This window comes from Ranitomeya variabilis, chromosome 2 (assembly GCF_051348905.1).
Source record: "Ranitomeya variabilis isolate aRanVar5 chromosome 2, aRanVar5.hap1, whole genome shotgun sequence".
Classification (NCBI taxonomy): domain Eukaryota; kingdom Metazoa; phylum Chordata; class Amphibia; order Anura; family Dendrobatidae; genus Ranitomeya; species Ranitomeya variabilis.
In genome coordinates, this window is record NC_135233.1 from 334,751,835 (window position 1) to 334,769,545 (window position 17,711).

The following is a 17,711-nucleotide window of genomic DNA, read 5'->3' on the forward strand; positions in this document are numbered from 1 at the left end:
CCCTGAGACCGGAAGCTGCCGCGTGCACCGCACACAGGCACCAGGACTTCAAGGGGCCTTTGGAAGGGGAGTATATGTTTATTTTTTATTTTAAGTCTTTTTTAACCACGCATATAGTACCCACATTGCTATATACTATGTGGGCTCTGTTGTATACTACATCTCTGTGCTATATACTATGTAGCTGGGCAATATACAACGTGACTGTGCAATATACAACGTCACTGTCCAATATACTACGTGGCTGTGCAATATAATACGTGCTCTGTGTTATATACTACGTAGCCATGCAATATACTATGTGGCTGTGTCGGTTCTGTTATATACTACGTCGACTGTGGAATATACTACGTGGCTCTGTTATATACTACGTGGCTGTGCAATATACTATGTGGCTGTGTTATATACTACGTGGCTGTGCAATATACTTCGTGCCTGTGCAATATACTACGTGGCTCTACAATATACTACGTGGCTATGTTATATACTACGTGGCTCTGCTATATACTACGTAGCTGACCAATATACTACATGCCTGTGCAATACACTACGTGGCTATGTTATATACTACTTAGCTGTGTTATATACTACATAGCTCTGCTATATACTACGTACGCTGTGTTACATACTACGTAGCTCTGTTATATACTACGTAGCTATGTTATATACTACGTCGGTTGTGTTATATACTACATCACTGTGCAATATAGTACGTAGCCTGTGCTATATACTACCTACATATTCTAGAATACCCGATACGTTAGAATCGGGCCACCATCTAGTTTCAAATAAAAAAAATTTTTTCGAACCTTGTCAATGTCTGGACTAGATTTTCAATTCATTTGGCAACACATTTGATTGAAATAAGTATGAGTTTTCATGGAAAACACAAAATTGTCTGGGTGACCCTAAACTTTTCAACGGTAGTGTATGTTATGTCATCCTTTATCTGATTGTATTAATAAAATTTTGTGTTTTTATAAAACGTAAACATTCCTGTGTTCTCCTTGTTCTACATGCTAGTTTTGCACTGTTTTTTTTTGTTTGCAGCAAAGTGTATAGGGTTGTACTTTGCTAATTAATTACTATGAGACTGGGTTACTGTTTAACGACTGAGGGAGATAATGTGGAGTCTGTCATGACTCTGTTGTTGGGTGATCTGTTGTGAACTGTGTTTCTGGGCTCCCTCTGGTGGTCACTAACGGTATTGTGTTAGGTATGTCTTGTTGCAGGCCTGAGCTCCAGCTGTGTCGTTAAGCAGCGGGTGTTTCCTATTTGAGTCTCCTCTGGACTCAGTCTCTTGCCTGGCATCGTTGTATCCAGACCTATTTGGTCTCCTCCGGATTCCTTTCAGTCTGCCTCATGCAAGAAAAGCTAAGTCTGTTTTGTACAATTTGGATCGTTTGCATTATTCAGTGTTTTTGTCCAGCTTGCTTTAACATTTGATTTTTGACTCGCTGGAAGCTTTAGGGGGCTGATATTCTCCCTCCACACCGTCAGTCGGTGTGGGGGTTCTTGAATGTTCAGCGTGGATGTTTTGTAGGGTTTTCTGCTAACCGCATAGTCCACTATCTATTTTCTGCTATCTAGACTATTGGGCCTCACTGTGCTGAATCTAGTTCATCTCTACGTTTGTGTTTTCCTCTTGCCTCACCGTTATTATTTGTTGGGGGCTTTCTATATCTTTGGGGTTCAATTTCTCTGGAGGCAAGCGAGGTCTTATTTTTTCCCTCTAGGGGTAGTCAGTTCTCCGGCTGGCTCGAGACGTCTAGAACCAATGTAGGCACGTTCACCGGCTACTTTTAGTTGTTTGTGTCAGGATCAGGTATGCGGTTAGCCCAGTTTCCACCTCCCTAGAGCAGTGTTTATATTTTTGCTATCTTGCCGGAATATCAGAGATCCTCTGCCATTGGGATCATAACAGAATGCCAGGACAAAAGAAAATGTTTAATGCATCGCGGAAGCGGGATTAAAAAGAAGTTCTGAGTTGTTGTTTTTTTTGTTGTTTTTTTTGCTGCAGTTTGCCTAGCTTCTTCCATCCCCTTTTTCTCTGAGTGGTTGAAACTCTGCTGCAGATATGAATGTCCAGACTTTGACTTCTAGTGTGGATCAGCTTGCTGCTAGGGTGCAAAGCATTCAGGATTTTGTTATCCATAGCCCTATGTCTGAACCAAAAATACCTATTCCTGAGCCATTTTTTGGAGATAGATCTAAATTCCTGAATTTTAGGAATAATTGTAAATTGTTTCTGTCTCTGAAACCTCGTTCCTCTGGTGATTCCGCTCAGCAAGTTAAGATTGTTATTTCCTTCTTGCGCGGCAACCCTCAGGATTGGGCCTTCTCTCTGGCGCCAGGAGATCCTGCATTGGTGAATGTTGATGCGTTTTTCCTGGCACTTGGTTTGCTTTATGAGGAGCCTAATCTTGAAAATCAGGCTGAAAAAATGTTGCTGGTTATCTCTCAGGGTCAGGACGAAGCTGAGGTATATTGCCAAAAATTTCGGAAATGGTCCGTGCTTACTCAATGGAATGAGTGTGCACTGGCCACAAATTTCAGAAATGGTCTTTCTGAAGCCATTAAAGATGTGATGGTGGGGTTTCCTATCCCTACAGGTCTAAATGATTCAATGGCTCTAGCCATTCAAATTGATCGACGTTTGCGGGAGTGCAAATCTGATAATCCTTTGGCGGTGCTGTCTGAACGGTCACCTGATTCTATGCAATGTGACAGAATTCTGACCAGAGCCGAGCGACAAAATCATAGACGTCAAAATGGGTTGTGTTTCTACTGTGGTGATTCAACACATGTTATCTCAGCATGCTCTAAACGTTTAAAGAAAAAAGTTAATCCTGTCGCCATTGGTACTTTTCAGCCTAAGTTTATTTTGTCTGTGACTTTAATTTGTTCATTATCTTCTTACTCAGTTATGGCTTTTGTGGATTCTGGTGCTGCTTTAAGTCTGATGGATTTGTCGTTTGCCAAGCGCTGCGGTTTTGTCCTGGAGCCTTTGGAAAATCCTATTCCTCTTAGAGGAATTGATTCTACGCCATTGGCAGAGAATAAACCTCAGTATTGGACGCAGGTGACCATGTGCATGACTCCTGTACATCAGGAGGTGATTCGTTTTTTGGTACTGCATAAAATGCATGATGTTGTCGTTTTGGGTCTGCCATGGTTACAGGCCCATAATCCAGTTTTAGATTGGAAAGCTATGACTGTGTCTAGTTGGGGGTGTCAGGGGATTCATGGCGATTCTCCATTGGTGTCTATTGATTCTTCTACTCCTTCTGAGATCCCTGAGTTTTTGTCAGACTTTCAGGATGTATTTAATGAGGCCAGGTCCAGTGCCCTTCCTCCTCATAGGGACTGTGATTGTGCTATAGATTTGATTCCTGGTAGTAAGTTTCCTAAGGGACGACTCTTTAATTTATCTGTGCCAGAGCATGCCGCGATGCGGAGTTATATAAAGGAGTCTTTGGAGAAGGGACATATTCGCCCATCCTCGTCCCCTCTTGGTGCAGGATTCTTTTTTGTGGGCAAGAAAGACGGGTCTCTGAGACCTTATATTGATTATCGTCTTCTGAATAAGATCACTGTTAAATTTCAGTATCCTTTGCCATTGTTGTCTGATTTGTTTGCTCGGATTAAGGGATCCAGTTGGTTCACCAAGATAGATCTTCATGGTGCGTATAACCTTGTGCGCATAAAGCAGGGAGATGAATGGAAAACGGCATTTAATACGCCTGAGGGTCATTTTGAGTACCTGGTGATGCCTTTCGGATTATCTAATGCTCCTTCTGTGTTTCAGTCCTTCATGCATGACATCTTCCGGAAATATCTGGATAAATTTATGATTATTTATCTGGATGATATTTTGGTTTTTTCTGATGATTGGGAGTCCCATGTGAACCAGGTCAGGATGGTGTTTCAGGTTTTGCGGGAGAATGCTCTATTTGTGAAGGGCTCAAAATGTATCTTTGGGGTACAGAAGGTTTCTTTTTTGGGTTTTATTTTTTCCCCTTCTACTGTGGAGATGGACCCAGTTAAGGTCCGTGCCATTCATGACTGGACTCAGCCCACGTCTGTTAAGAGCCTGCAGAAGTTCTTGGGCTTTGCTAATTTTTACCGTCGTTTTATCGCTAATTTCTCCAGCGTGGTTAAACCTTTGACGGATATGACCAAGAAGGGTTCTGATGTTGCGAATTGGTCTCCTGCGGCCGTGGAGGCCTTTCGGGAGCTGAAGCGTCGGTTTACTTCAGCGCCAGTCTTGTGCCAGCCGGATGTCTCTCTTCCCTTCCAGGTTGAAGTTGATGCTCCTGAAATTGGTGCAGGGGCTGTTTTGTCGCAAAAAAGTTCTGATGGCTCCGTGATGAAGCCATGCGCCTTCTTTTCAAGGAAATTTTCGCCTGCTGAGCGGAACTACGATGTTGGTAATCGGGAGTTGTTGGCCATGAAGTGGGCATTTGAAGAGTGGCGACATTGGCTCGAGGGAGCTAGACATCGTGTGGTGGTCTTGACTGATCATAAAAATCTGATTTACCTCGAGTCTGCCAAGTGCCTGAATCCTAGACAGGCCCGTTGGTCGTTGTTTTTCTCCCGTTTTGACTTTGTGGTCTCATACCTGCCTGGTTCGAAGAACGTGAAGGCTGATGCACTTTCTAGGAGTTTTGTGCCTGATTCTCCGGGAGTCTCTGAGCCGGCTGGTATTCTCAGAGAGGGAGTAATTTTGTCTGCCATTTCCCCAGATTTGCGACGAGGGCTGCAAAAATTTCAGGCTGATAGGCCTGATCGTTGTCCACCAGAGAGATTGTTTGTCCCTGATGGATGGACCAACAGAGTTATTTCTGAGGTTCATTCTTCGGTGTTGGCGGGACATCCTGGGATTTTCGGTACCAGAGATTTGGTGGCCAGGTCCTTTTGGTGGCCTTCCTTGTCGCGGGATGTGCGTTCCTTTGTGCAGTCCTGTGGGATTTGTGCTCGGGCTAAGCCTTGCTGTTCTCATGCCAGCGGGTTGCTTTTGCCCTTGCCTATCCCAAAGAGGCCTTGGACGCACATTTCCATGGATTTCATTTCGGATCTTCCGGTGTCTCGGAAGATGTCTGTCATCTGGGTGGTGTGCGATTGTTTTTCTAAAATGGTCCATTTGGTGCCCTTGCCTAAGTTGCCTTCCTCCTCTGATTTGGTTCCTTTGTTCTTTCAGAATGTGGTTCGTTTGCATGGCATCCCTGAGAATATTGTATCTGACAGAGGATCCCAGTTTGTGTCCAGATTCTGGCGATCCTTTTGTGCTAAGATGGGTATTGATTTGTCTTTTTCGTCGGCTTTTCATCCTCAGACTAATGGCCAGACCGAGCGAACTAATCAGACGTTAGAGACTTATTTGAGATGTTTTGTTTCTGCTGATCAGGACGACTGGGTTACCTTTTTGCCACTGGCCGAGTTTGCCCTTAATAATCGGGCTAGTTCTGCCACCTTGGTTTCACCCTTTTTCTGCAACTCTGGTTTTCATCCTCGTTTCTCCTCGGGTCAGGTTGAACCTTCTGACTGTCCTGGGGTTGATTCTGTGGTGGATAGGTTGCAGCGGATTTGGAACCATGTGGTGGACAATTTGAAATTGTCACAAGACAAGGCCCAGCGGTTTGCCAACCGCCGCCGCGGTGTGGGTCCCCGACTTCGTGTTGGGGATTTGGTTTGGTTGTCTTCTCGGCATGTTCCTTTGAAAGTCTCCTCTCCTAAGTTCAAGCCTCGCTTTATCGGTCCTTATAAGATTTTGGAAATCCTTAACCCGGTGTCTTTTCGCTTGGACCTTCCAGCGTCTTTTGCTATTCATAATGTGTTCCATAGGTCCTTGTTGCGGCGGTACGTGGTGCCTATGGTTCCTGCTGTTGAGCCTCCTGCCCCGGTTTTGGTTGAGGGCGAGTTGGAGTACGTGGTGGAGAAGATTCTGGATTCTCGTATCTCTAGACGGAAACTCCAGTATTTGGTTAAGTGGAAAGGCTATGGTCAGGAGGATAATTCCTGGGTTGTCGCCTCTGATGTTCATGCGGCTGATTTGGTTCATGCCTTTCACGCTGCTCATCCTGATCGCCCTGGGGGTCTTGGTGAGGGTTTGGTGACCCCTCCTCAAGGGGGGGGTACTGTTGTGAACTGTGTTTCTGGGCTCCCTCTGGTGGTCACTAACGGTATTGTGTTCGGTATGTCTTGTTGCAGGCCTGAGCTCCAGCTGTGTCGTTAAGCAGCGGGTGTTTCCTATTTGAGTCTCCTCTGGACTCAGTCTCTTGCCTGGCATCGTTGTATCCAGACCTATTTGGTCTCCTCCGGATTCCTTTCAGTCTGCCTCATGCAAGAAAAGCTAAGTCTGTTTTGTACAATTTGGATCGTTTGCATTATTCAGTGTTTTTGTCCAGCTTGCTTTACATTTGATTTTTGACTCGCTGGAAGCTCTAGGGGGCTGATATTCTCCCTCCACACCGTCAGTCGGTGTGGGGGTTCTTGAATGTTCAGCGTGGATGTTTTGTAGGGTTTTCTGCTAACCGCATAGTCCACTATCTATTTTCTGCTATCTAGACTATTGGGCCTCACTTTGCTGAATCTAGTTCATCTCTACGTTTGTGTTTTCCTCTTGCCTCACCGTTATTATTTGTTGGGGGCTTTCTATATCTTTGGGGTTCAATTTCTCTGGAGGCAAGCGAGGTCTTATTTTTTCCCTCTAGGGGTAGTCAGTTCTCCGGCTGGCTCGAGACGTCTAGAACCAACGTAGGCACGTTCACCGGCTACTTTTAGTTGTTTGTGTCAGGATCAGGTATGCGGTTAGCCCAGTTTCCACCTCCCTAGAGCAGTGTTTATATTTTTGCTATCTTGCCGGAATATCAGAGATCCTCTGCCATTGGGATCATAACAGTGATCCAGGATTAGGGGCTCCTTCCCTGACCCTACACTAGGGGGCACCCTAGCTCATCGTTACTTCTGAAGATGAAAATGCCGGGGACACGTACCTTGCCTTATCTCCTAAATCCGCCCTCCGTCTGTACCCTTCCCCCACCCAGGGAAGAGGGGAGTAGCAGCGCACCATAGTACACCAACCAGACAAACAAGGTAACATGAACAGGGTAACAGAAAATACCAGGCATATAAATATTCACTTACACATAACAGAGGAATAGGAATGTACCGAGGACTGAAGGATGGGGTAAAACCTAAGTAGGATAAGGAAAGGGAATTATCACACTTACTAAACCAAGCAACTGTCACAGATAAACCCACCAAACTCCTACTCATATAACCACCAACACCTATTCTCCCAGCCATGCAGCAAAAGCTAGCTTTGACGATGTGTGTCAGTCAGGACCCAGATTATATAGGGGATAGGAGTGGCTAACCATGCTAAGCTGAGAACACTAGCTCCCAACATGGCCAATTAACTCCTGTACTGCCAAAAGACATTTAAACCGTTTAAAAAGAAGTGAAGTGCTTCTTTTCAGCGCAAGAGAAGGAGCAAACAGACTATGCGGTCTTCCGGCTCATCTCTGTCGTGGTAACCCCGTGACAGGGTCTTTGTACAGTGTAGAGGTCATCAAACAGTTTGGGGGGTACTAAGTGATCAGTAAACTGTGTGTGTGCATTATACTGTGTAGAGGGGATCTTTACAGCGGGAAGACTCGGAACATTATTAAATGTTAAGTGGGAACTTACTGTTATAGGATAAGTCTGGTTTTTGTGACTGTCAAAGGGGTACACAGAGGTCAATATTACTTTCTAGGGGGCATAATATGGGCAGTGTTTTCTAGGGCACTTGCACAGGGCATTATTAAATTCTAGAGGTTTGTTTCACCATGTTGAGGACACACAGTAGGTGTAATAATAGGGACACATATGGCAGCAGCGGTTCAGTATTGGGATATCAGCAGGAAAAGGAGTTTGCGCAGCTTGGGAATAGATGTGGATGGTGACTGAAATGTCAAGTCACATGTGTCTTTGTTGTAAACTCTGTAGCTGAGTCCTGGCTGGAGAAGTTGTCATGTCAGTCTTGGCCATATGGAAAAGATGTGAAAAGTATGGGTATGTGCCCACGATCAGGAAATGCTGCGGTTTTGATGTTGCGTATTTATGCAGCATCAAAAACACAGCAGCCAGATGTTACACACATAGTGGACATGGGATTTCTAGAAATCCCATCCATTATGCTGCATGTGCCCCTGTGGATCACGCACGGAAACTGACATGTGTCTTTCAGATCCGCAGCATGTCAGTTTCTCTTGTGGAGATGTAGTCTCCGCAACAGAAATGAATGTATTAGATGTGGTAAATCCGCATGGTTCACTGAACACATGCAGATTTACCTGAGTGATTAGAACTCAGCATTTTGGACAAAGCAAAAATACACTGCATCCAAAGCGCTGCTACTTCTGGATCATGGGCAATAGCCTGAACGAGTCCATCAGAAAGAACGTCAGCTGTAAGTCACCATCTGTACCTGTACTGTAATCTCTTATATATTCTGCAGGACTGGTGTCTACCACTATATGGTCACTATATGGCGGCAATATCATTATTGGTCTTTGTATAGAGATTTTTATTAGTAACTGTGCCGTCATCTGCTGAGGTTCTCCTACATCCATTATTGTTGTGCACGACCATAGCTGTAGTCAGGGTCACCAGGTTAGGAGCCCGCTCAGAAGTTTCTTCCCCCTAAACCAAAACCCTAGCTACGCCTCTGCTGACTGAATCCATTGGTAAGTGCGGGCACCGGGTAGGTTAGTAATGCATTGGTGCCGCCCCTGTGACTGAATCCCGTTCGGTAAGTGCGGGCGCCGGGCAGGTTAGTAATGCTATTAACCTGCCGATTAACCCTATATCTGCAGGTTAATATCATTTTTTCTGAGGACCGGTTCCCTTTAATGTCAAATTATTCAGGTATAAATATATTGCAAAACTGGAGCAATAGTCTGTAATTTTATGTAGTGACTTTCCTACTGACATGACTGCAGTTCCTGTCGTTTTTCACAGCATCTGTTCTCAGACTCAGCCTGTTTAGTGCAGGGCACTTGTTATATTAGGATTGTGAAACACCATTTCTGTAGGAGGATATCATCTAAACTTGTAGGAGGGAATAGAGCTGTCAATGGGTGGATACTATGTAGAAAATGCCAGGAAGTCAGTTTTTTGGGAACATGAAAGTTTTCTGTCATTTCTCAACTACTCACAGAACGTGTTTTAGAGTATGACGAGACGCTGCTTCTCAAGATTCTGGTGTTACAGGAACGGCTCATAAAAATGAGAACAATCTGCTGCTTTCCTGCTCTTTTATGCTTACTGCTTCCACTGAATGTGGTTTTACAGTACGCAGCATCTGAAATGAGTGAGTACCCTTTATTTCCACTTGAAATCTTTGTTTTCATTTTGTTACAAGTTGATTTTCCTTCTTAAAAAACAGGTTCAGTATGTGAAGGTTTAGATAACAGAACAGTAACTACTTTTACCCAAAATATATGAATTAGCACATGTGCAAGAGAAACAGTAGGCAAATGCCAGTGTATGTATATGTATGTTTATTACTATTATGCTTTGCTTATATAGTGCCATCATATTCCACAGCACTTCATAGACATCATCATCACTGTCCCCATTGGGGCTCAAAATCTAAATTCTCAATTCTCATGTCTGTGGAATGTGGGAGGAAACGAGAGCTGAAGAGGTCTGCAATTTTTATTATAAGTACAATTCAACTGTAAGAAAGATAAGTAACATAAACAAGTATAAGCCGACCCCCTTAATTTTGCCACAAAAAACTGGGAAAACTTATTGATTCGAGTATAAGCCTAGTGTGGGAAATGCAGCAGCTACTGGTAAATTTCAAAAATAAAAATAGATACCAATAAAAGTAAAAGTAATTGAGACATTAGTAGGTTACGTGTTTTTGAATATCCATATTGAATCAGGAGCCCCGTATAATGCTCCATACAGTTCATGATGGGCCCCATAAGATGCTCCATACAAAATACGTCCCATATAATGCTGCACAAAGATTAATGATGGCCCCATAAGACGCTCCATAGAATAATATGCCCCATATGCTGCTGCGATAAAAAAAAATTACATACTCACCTCTCGTCGCTGGGAGCCAGGTGCCGGAGTTGCCGCTGGCTCAGGACCCCGGCATTTGCGATACTCACCTGTCCCCGTTCCACCTCCGCGTGCCGCTGTGTCTTTGGGTCTCTGGTGTGACGTTCAGGCAGAGGGCGCGCACTATCCACGTCATTGCGCCCTCTGACCTGAACGTCACAGCCAGAGGACGTGGAAAACACAGTGGTGGTGGAACGGGGACAGGTGAATATCGCATGACTCACCCTCCCCCATCATACTTCACCCTCCTGGCACAGTCTCACTTCCCTGCTTCACCGGGATGGCAGCTCCTTCCAGTGCTGAGTGGTCACATGGTACCGCTCATTAAAGTAATGAATATGCACTCCACCCCTATGGGAGTGGTGTCTATTTCATAATCATTCTTTTAATGAGCGGTACCACATGACCGCTGAACACAGGAAGAGCTGCTGCGCCGGGACAGCAGAGTGATCCAGGGAGGACTTGCAATAATCGCGCGAGGAGTGGGTGAGTATGATGCGACAGCCGCTGATCCTGCCGCTCCCCCTCCCCTGCCGACCACCTGGGACAATGACTCGAGTATAAGCCAAGAGGGGCACTTTCAGACTAAAAAATGGGCTGAAAATCTTGGCTTATATTTGAGTATATATGGTAAGCATTGCACCTACCAACCGGCAAAAATCCTGGCTCTCACAGACCTGTTAGTTTTCATTTAAGAAACCCTCCTACTCTGCACTCATTACCTGTATTAATTGCACCTGTTTGGACTCATTACCTGTATAAAAGACACCTGTCCACACAATCAATCACACTCCAACCTCTCCACCATGGCCAAGACCAAAGAGCTGTCTAAGGACACAAGGGGCAAAATTGTAGAACTGTGCAAGGCTGTGATGGGCTACAGGACAATAGGCAAGCAGTTTGGTGAGAAGGCAACAACTGTTAATAATTAATTTGCATTTTATTGCGTTAAATAAATACTCCAGGACCTTGAAATGCATCTTACGGAGCCACTCCTTTGTTGTGGTTGTATGTTTCATGTTTTTGTCATAATGGGAAAAAATAAAGAAGAAGTTGATCCAGCGATATAAGCTGTGTGCCTTTTTGAATAAAAAATAGCTTTTATTGAGCCATTTAAAGCAAGCGCAAATTGTTTGATCCACTTACATATGCTTATATGCACACAGTGAGCAGAAATCCATGGGTGCAGGATTAAAACCGACGCATTTCAACTTCCGTCTTAATCTTGGTCTGAGTTTAAGATGTCAGAGTGGGCTTGAATAACTCCAGAAGGTTAATTAGGTGGTCTAATTAGGAGAGACATTCGGAGCTCATTAAAACAACAGCTGCACTAAAAAGAAGTCTATGTATACACAAATCAGAATAGAGTGAGAATATTTTACAAAAGTAGAGACAAATTTAATATTTCAGAATAAGGTCTTGTCTTTGATTGAGACCATACGGTACTCACTTTGCTAGTGTAAATATCCAATATGACTATTTAATCATTTGCATCTGTGATCGCCACCTCTGCAGGGTCTATATACTTTTTCTATTCCATTAAATGGGTAGATCACCGTTTACAACCCCTTGTACAAGACACACCTAGTTATATAAAAGATACAAAATTTGTTACTAAAATATTTAATGATTTTGTTTGGAAAAAAAAAAGAATACAAATGGTTGTCCTGTGATGTTATGGGGCTTTACCCTTCAGTTCCACACAATATAGCTATTTGCTGTTTATCTTCCCACTTGGATACATTTATCACCTACAGCATTGAAATGAAAGAATTTCTACTGTCTGCTACTAACTTTCTTCTAAAATATAGGGTAACTATTTTAGCTTTGATAGACGTTATTTTTTACAGAAAACCGGGAGATAAATTCTCCCCATCTCTAGCTTATATAGTTATGTCAGAATGGGAAGAACTTCACTTATATAATGACAACAACATATACAGTCATAATATAGTTTGGTACAGAAAATGTATAGAAGACCTGCTAGAAGGGGATACCCAGAATGGTCCCTTACAAAAGCTTAGAGCTAGGGTCTCTACATATGAATTGGGAAACATTACTGTACAATCAAAAAAACAATAGTAAAAGATCTACTTACCCGTATTTCCTTATCAACAGAATATAGCCCCCAATTCAATGATACAGTTTCTATAATTAAAAAATATATGCATATACTTAATAAGGATAAGTTAAAACGTGCTAAACAGCGCCTACATTGGGATCCTTACTATCACACAGCCGTTTCCATAGTGATCATTCTAAACACAACCACTCTATGCTTTTCCATAAACATGACTTTATCAATTGCAATGATACAAATGCTATTTACCTTATTGAATGCACAATATGCAGATTACAATATGTAGGGTGAATAACATGCCCCCTAAGGGTATGTTCACACTGCGTTTTTGCTGCTTTTTTTTCTGCAGCAAAACTTGATTTCTTGGCAGGAAAGAAGCTGCGCCAAAAATACAGGTTTAGTGTCTCTTTGTTTATGCTAATGTCCATGACTTTTCTGCAGAAAAAAAAGCTGCAAATAATGATACCTGCATTTTTGCAGCGTGTTTTCAACATTCATTCAAGCCTATGGGTGAAAAACGCTGCAAAAATACTGAGGCTATGTGCACACATTGCGGATTGGTGTGCGGATTTTTCCGCACTGTTTTTGCAAAATCCGCAGGTAAACCGCACTGCGGATTACCCGCAGATTTGCCGTGGTTTTTCTGTGGATTCCACCTGCGGTTTTACACCTGTGGATTCCTATTGAGGAGCAGGTGTAAACTGCTGTGGAATCCGCACAAAAAATTGACATGCTGCGGAAAAAACACTGCTGCGTTTCCGCGCTTTTTTTTCTGCAGCATGTGCACTGTGGATTTTGTTTTCCATACGTTTACATGGTACTTTATTGAGTATCAAGACACTCAATAAAGGAGTGGTTCTGCAGGTGGGGACCACAGACCACATCTCAGTACCAATGCTTTCTGGCTGATGTTTTGGTCACTTTTTAATGTTGGTTGTGCTTTCACACTCGTGGTAGCATGAGACGGACTCTACAGCCCACACAAGTGGCTCATATAGTGCAGCTCATCCAGGATGGCACATGAATGCAAGCTGTGGCAAGAAGGTTTGCTGTGTCTGTCAGCGTAGTGTCCAAAGGCTGGAGGCGCTACCAGGAGACAGGCCAGTACACCAGGAGACGTGGAAGGGGCAGTAGGAGGGCAACAACCCAGTAGAAGGACCGCTACCTCAGCCTTTGTGCAAGGAGGAGCACTGCCAGAGCCCTACAAAATGACCTCCAGCAGGCCACAAATGTGCATGTGTCTGCACAATCAGTTAGAAACTGACTCCATGAGGATGGTGTGAGGGCCCAACGTCCACAGATGGGGGTTGTGGTCACAACCCAACACCGTGCAGGACAATTGGCATTTGCCACAGAACACCAGGATTGGCAAATTCGCCACTGGCGCCCTGTGCTCTTCACAGATGAAAGCAGGTTCACACTGACCACATGTGATAGATGTAACAGTCTGGAGACGCCGTGGAGAGCGATCTGCTGCCTGCAACATCCTTCAGCATGACCGATTTGGCAGTGGGTCAGTAATGGTGTGGGGTGGCATTTCTTTGGAGGGCTGCACAGCCCTCCATGTGCTCGTCAGAGGTAGCCTGACTGCCATTAGGTACCGAGAGGAGATCCTCAGACCCCTTGTGAGACAATATGCTGGTGCGGTTGGCCCTGGGTTCCTCCTAATGCAGGAAAATGCCGGACCTCATGTGGCTGGAGTCTGTCAGTAGTTCCTGCAAGATGAAGGCATTGAAGCTATGGACTGGCCTGACCGTTCCCCAGACCTGAATCCGATTGAACACATCTGGGACATCATGTATCGCACCATCCACCAACGTCACGTTGCACCACAGACTGTCCAGGAGTTGGTGGATGCTTTAGTCCAGGTCTGGGAGCAGATCCCTCAGGAGACCATCCGCCGCCTCATCAGGAGCATGCCCAGGCTTGTAGGGAGGTCATACAGGCACATGGAGGCAACATATACACAACTGAACATCATTTCCTTGTCTTGAGGCATTTCCACTGAAGTTGGATCAGCCTGTAATTTGATTTTCCACTTTGATTTTGAGTAATCATTCAAAATCCAGACCTCTATGGGATATCCATTTTGATTGACATTGATCAATTTTATGTTTTATTGTTCTCAACACATTCCACTATGTAATGAATACAAATTTGAAACTGAAATATTTCATGCAGTGACATCTAGGATGTGGTATTTTAGTGTTCCCTTTATTTTTTGAGCAGTGTGTGTATGTATATATATATATATATATATATATATATATATATATATATATATATATATATATACAGTGAGGCAAAAAAGTATTTAGTCAGTCAGCAATAGTGCAAGTTCCACCACTTAAAAAGATGAGAGGCGTCTGTAATTTACATCATAGGTAGACCTCAACTATGGGAGACAAACTGAGAAAAAAAAATTCAAAAAATCACATTGTCTGGTTTTTTTTTATCATTTTATTTGCATATTATGGTGGAAAATAAGTATTTGGTCAGAAACAAACAATCAAGATTTCTGGCTCTCACAGACCTGTAACTTCTTCTTTAAGAGTCTCCTCTTTCCTCCACTCATTACCTGTAGTAATGGCACCTGTTTAAACTTGTTATGAGTATAAAAAGACACATGTGCACACCCTCAAACAGTCTGACTCCAAACTCCACTATGGTGAAGACCAAAGAGCTGTCAAAGGACACCAGAAACAAAATTGTAGCCCTGCACCAGGCTGGGAAGACTGAATCTGCAATAGCCAACCAGCTTGGAGTGAAGAAATCAACAGTGGGAGCAATAATTAGAAAATGGAAGACATTCAAGACCACTGATAATCTCCCTCGATCTGGGGCTCCACACAAAATCCCACCCCGTGGGGTCAGAATGATCACAAGAACGGTGAGCAAAAATCCCAGAACCACGCGGGGGGACCTAGTGAATGAACTGCAGAGAGCTGGGACCAATGTAACAAGGCCTACCATAAGTAACACACTACGCCACCATGGACTCAGATCCTGCAGTGCCAGACGTGTCCCACTGCTTAAGCCAGTACATGTCCGGGCCCGTCTGAAGTTTGCTAGAGAGCATTTGGATGATCCTGAGGAGTTTTGGGAGAATGTCCTATGGTCTGATGAAACCAAACTGGAACTGTTTGGTAGAAACACAACTTGTCGTGTTTGGAGGAAAAAGAATACTGAGTTGCATCCATCAAACACCATACCTACTGTAAAGCATGGTGGTGGAAACATCATGCTTTGGGGCTGTTTCTCTGCAAAGGGGCCAGGACGACTGATCCGGGTAAATGAAAGAATGAATGGGGCCATGTATCGTGAGATTTTGAGTGCAAACCTCCTTCCATCAGCAAGGGCATTGAAGATGAAACGTGGCTGGGTCTTTCAACATGACAATGATCCAAAGCACACCGCCAGGGCAACGAAGGAGTGGCTTCGTAAGAAGCATTTCAAGGTCCTGGAGTGGCCTAGCCAGTCTCCAGATCTCAACCCTATAGAAAACCTTTGGAGGGAGTTGAAAGTCCGTGTTGCCAAGGGAAAAGCCAAAAACATCACTGCTCTAGAGGAGATCTGCATGGAGGAATGGGCCAACATACCAACAACAGTGTGTGGCAACCTTGTGAAGACTTACAGAAAACGTTTGACCTCTGTCATTGCCAACAAAGGATGTATTACAAAGTATTGAGATGAAATTTTGTTTCTGACCAAATACTTATTTTCCACCATAATATGCAAATAAAATGATAAAAAAACAGACAATGTGATTTTCTGGATTTTTTTTTCTCAGTTTGTCTCCCATAGTTGAGGTCTACCTATGATGTAAATTACAGACGCCTCTCATCTTTTTAAGTGGTGGAACTTGCACTATTGCTGACTGACTAAATACTTTTTTGCCCCACTGTATATATATATATATATATATACTGTATATATATATAACTTCCTTGCTTGACCACAATAACCTCCGCCCCATGAATTCCTTTTCTAAATAATCCAACAATAGTATGTCTACTGTATATTGTATCTGCATATGTTTAGTTTAACCTGACTGATAACAGATTATCATAAAATGAGCAGTTCACAACTTGTTTTCCTCACATCATTTGTGTTCTAAAATGAACTGATTTAATTGTACTTATATGCAGCAATAATACACCTCTGTATCCAGCATGTAGCTGCTTGTCCTAGATGTCTAATTCTTACTATGTGATTTAATTGTACTTATATGTATGAGTATACATGCTTTCAGCCTGGAAGCTGCACATGGGACGTGAAGGTTCTGGAGTGGCCATCTCAGTCTCTTTGACCTCAATGTCATTGAGCCACTCTGGGGAGATCTCAAGCGTGCAGTTCATGCTAGACAGCCCAGGAATTTACAGGAACTTGAGGCATTTTACCAAGAAAAGTGGGCAGCTTTACCATCTGAGAAAATAAAGAACCTCATCCACAACTACAACAAAAGACTTCAAGCTGTGATTGATGTTAGAGGGGGCAATACACGGTATTAAGAAATGGGGTATATGAACTTTTGATCAGGGTCAGTTGGATGTTTTCGGTTGTCATTATGATTTAAAAGAAAAAACACAGTAATTTGACAATAAATGGCTTCACCCAACCATTAACCATGAGTGGAGAAAAAGTTTGTGTTATCATTCATATTCTGTGAAAAAAGGCTCAGAAAGCAAAAATTCTGCTGGGGTATGTAAACTTTTGAGCACAACTGTATACCAGTTGACTATTCTGCTGTATCTCTGAAACTAAGGAATCATTCATCTGCAGGTGTGATACAGGTGCTCCACTGTACTGGTGCAGTTCTATTTTTCCTCTTTAAGAATAGTTTAAATATTTATTGTTAAATTATTAGGAAACCAAGAACAATATTTTTTTTGTCCAAGTGAATGTCTGTACATAATACTTTTATTGCCAAAATTTCAGTCTTAGTCCAGCCCTGGAACATCTCTAAAAGGAGAGCCCACTTGTTTGTTTGCATTCTGCCTCTTTTTGACTCTAGACATCCTTGAATTTGTTGAGATTGTGTCCAAAAATTGTGCCAAATTTTGCACTGTTTGCAACTATGTACATTGTTTGAGATAACTAATACTAATGAGTATAAGAAACAGTAAGTTGAGGCATGTTGAATTTCATTGCCTAATTAGCTTGTTCCCACGGAACAAAAACTACCTCGAGAGGTGTCTGCCAGTGCCCGCTGCTTTTCCATTTAAAACTCATGTATGCTTGGCTGATCTGAGTGTACATTTCTTTTTGGTGGGGGAAGTGCGCTGTTTGGCTGACAGTGATCTGAGGTGGCTAAACACCTTTAATGCCTCCTTACGCTAAATACAAAACCAGATATATGGCTCCTGTTTAACCAATATATTTATTAATATGCATGCATGCTTGAGAGCGAACACTTCTATACCTATTCTAAGTCTGCTATAGCATTGGTCGACAACTGCAGTTTGCTCAAAAGTTTACATACCCCAGCGGAATTTTTGCTTTGTTAGCC

The 17,711-nt window shown here is 43.1% G+C and overlaps 1 protein-coding gene across 2 annotated transcripts in view; it reads left to right on the forward strand.

The window, feature by feature from the left end:
* The first annotated feature begins 9,163 nt into the window (after positions 1-9,163).
* IL13RA1 (interleukin 13 receptor subunit alpha 1) overlaps positions 9,164-17,711 on the forward strand; it is a 246,363-nt gene continuing 237,815 nt past the window's right edge. For both annotated transcript variants that reach the window (XM_077285355.1, XM_077285356.1), the window contains exon 1: positions 9,164-9,358. In XM_077285355.1, the coding sequence (XP_077141470.1) occupies positions 9,274-9,358 (85 nt within the window). In that variant the 5' untranslated portion in view covers positions 9,164-9,273. The remainder of the gene's footprint in view (positions 9,359-17,711) is intronic.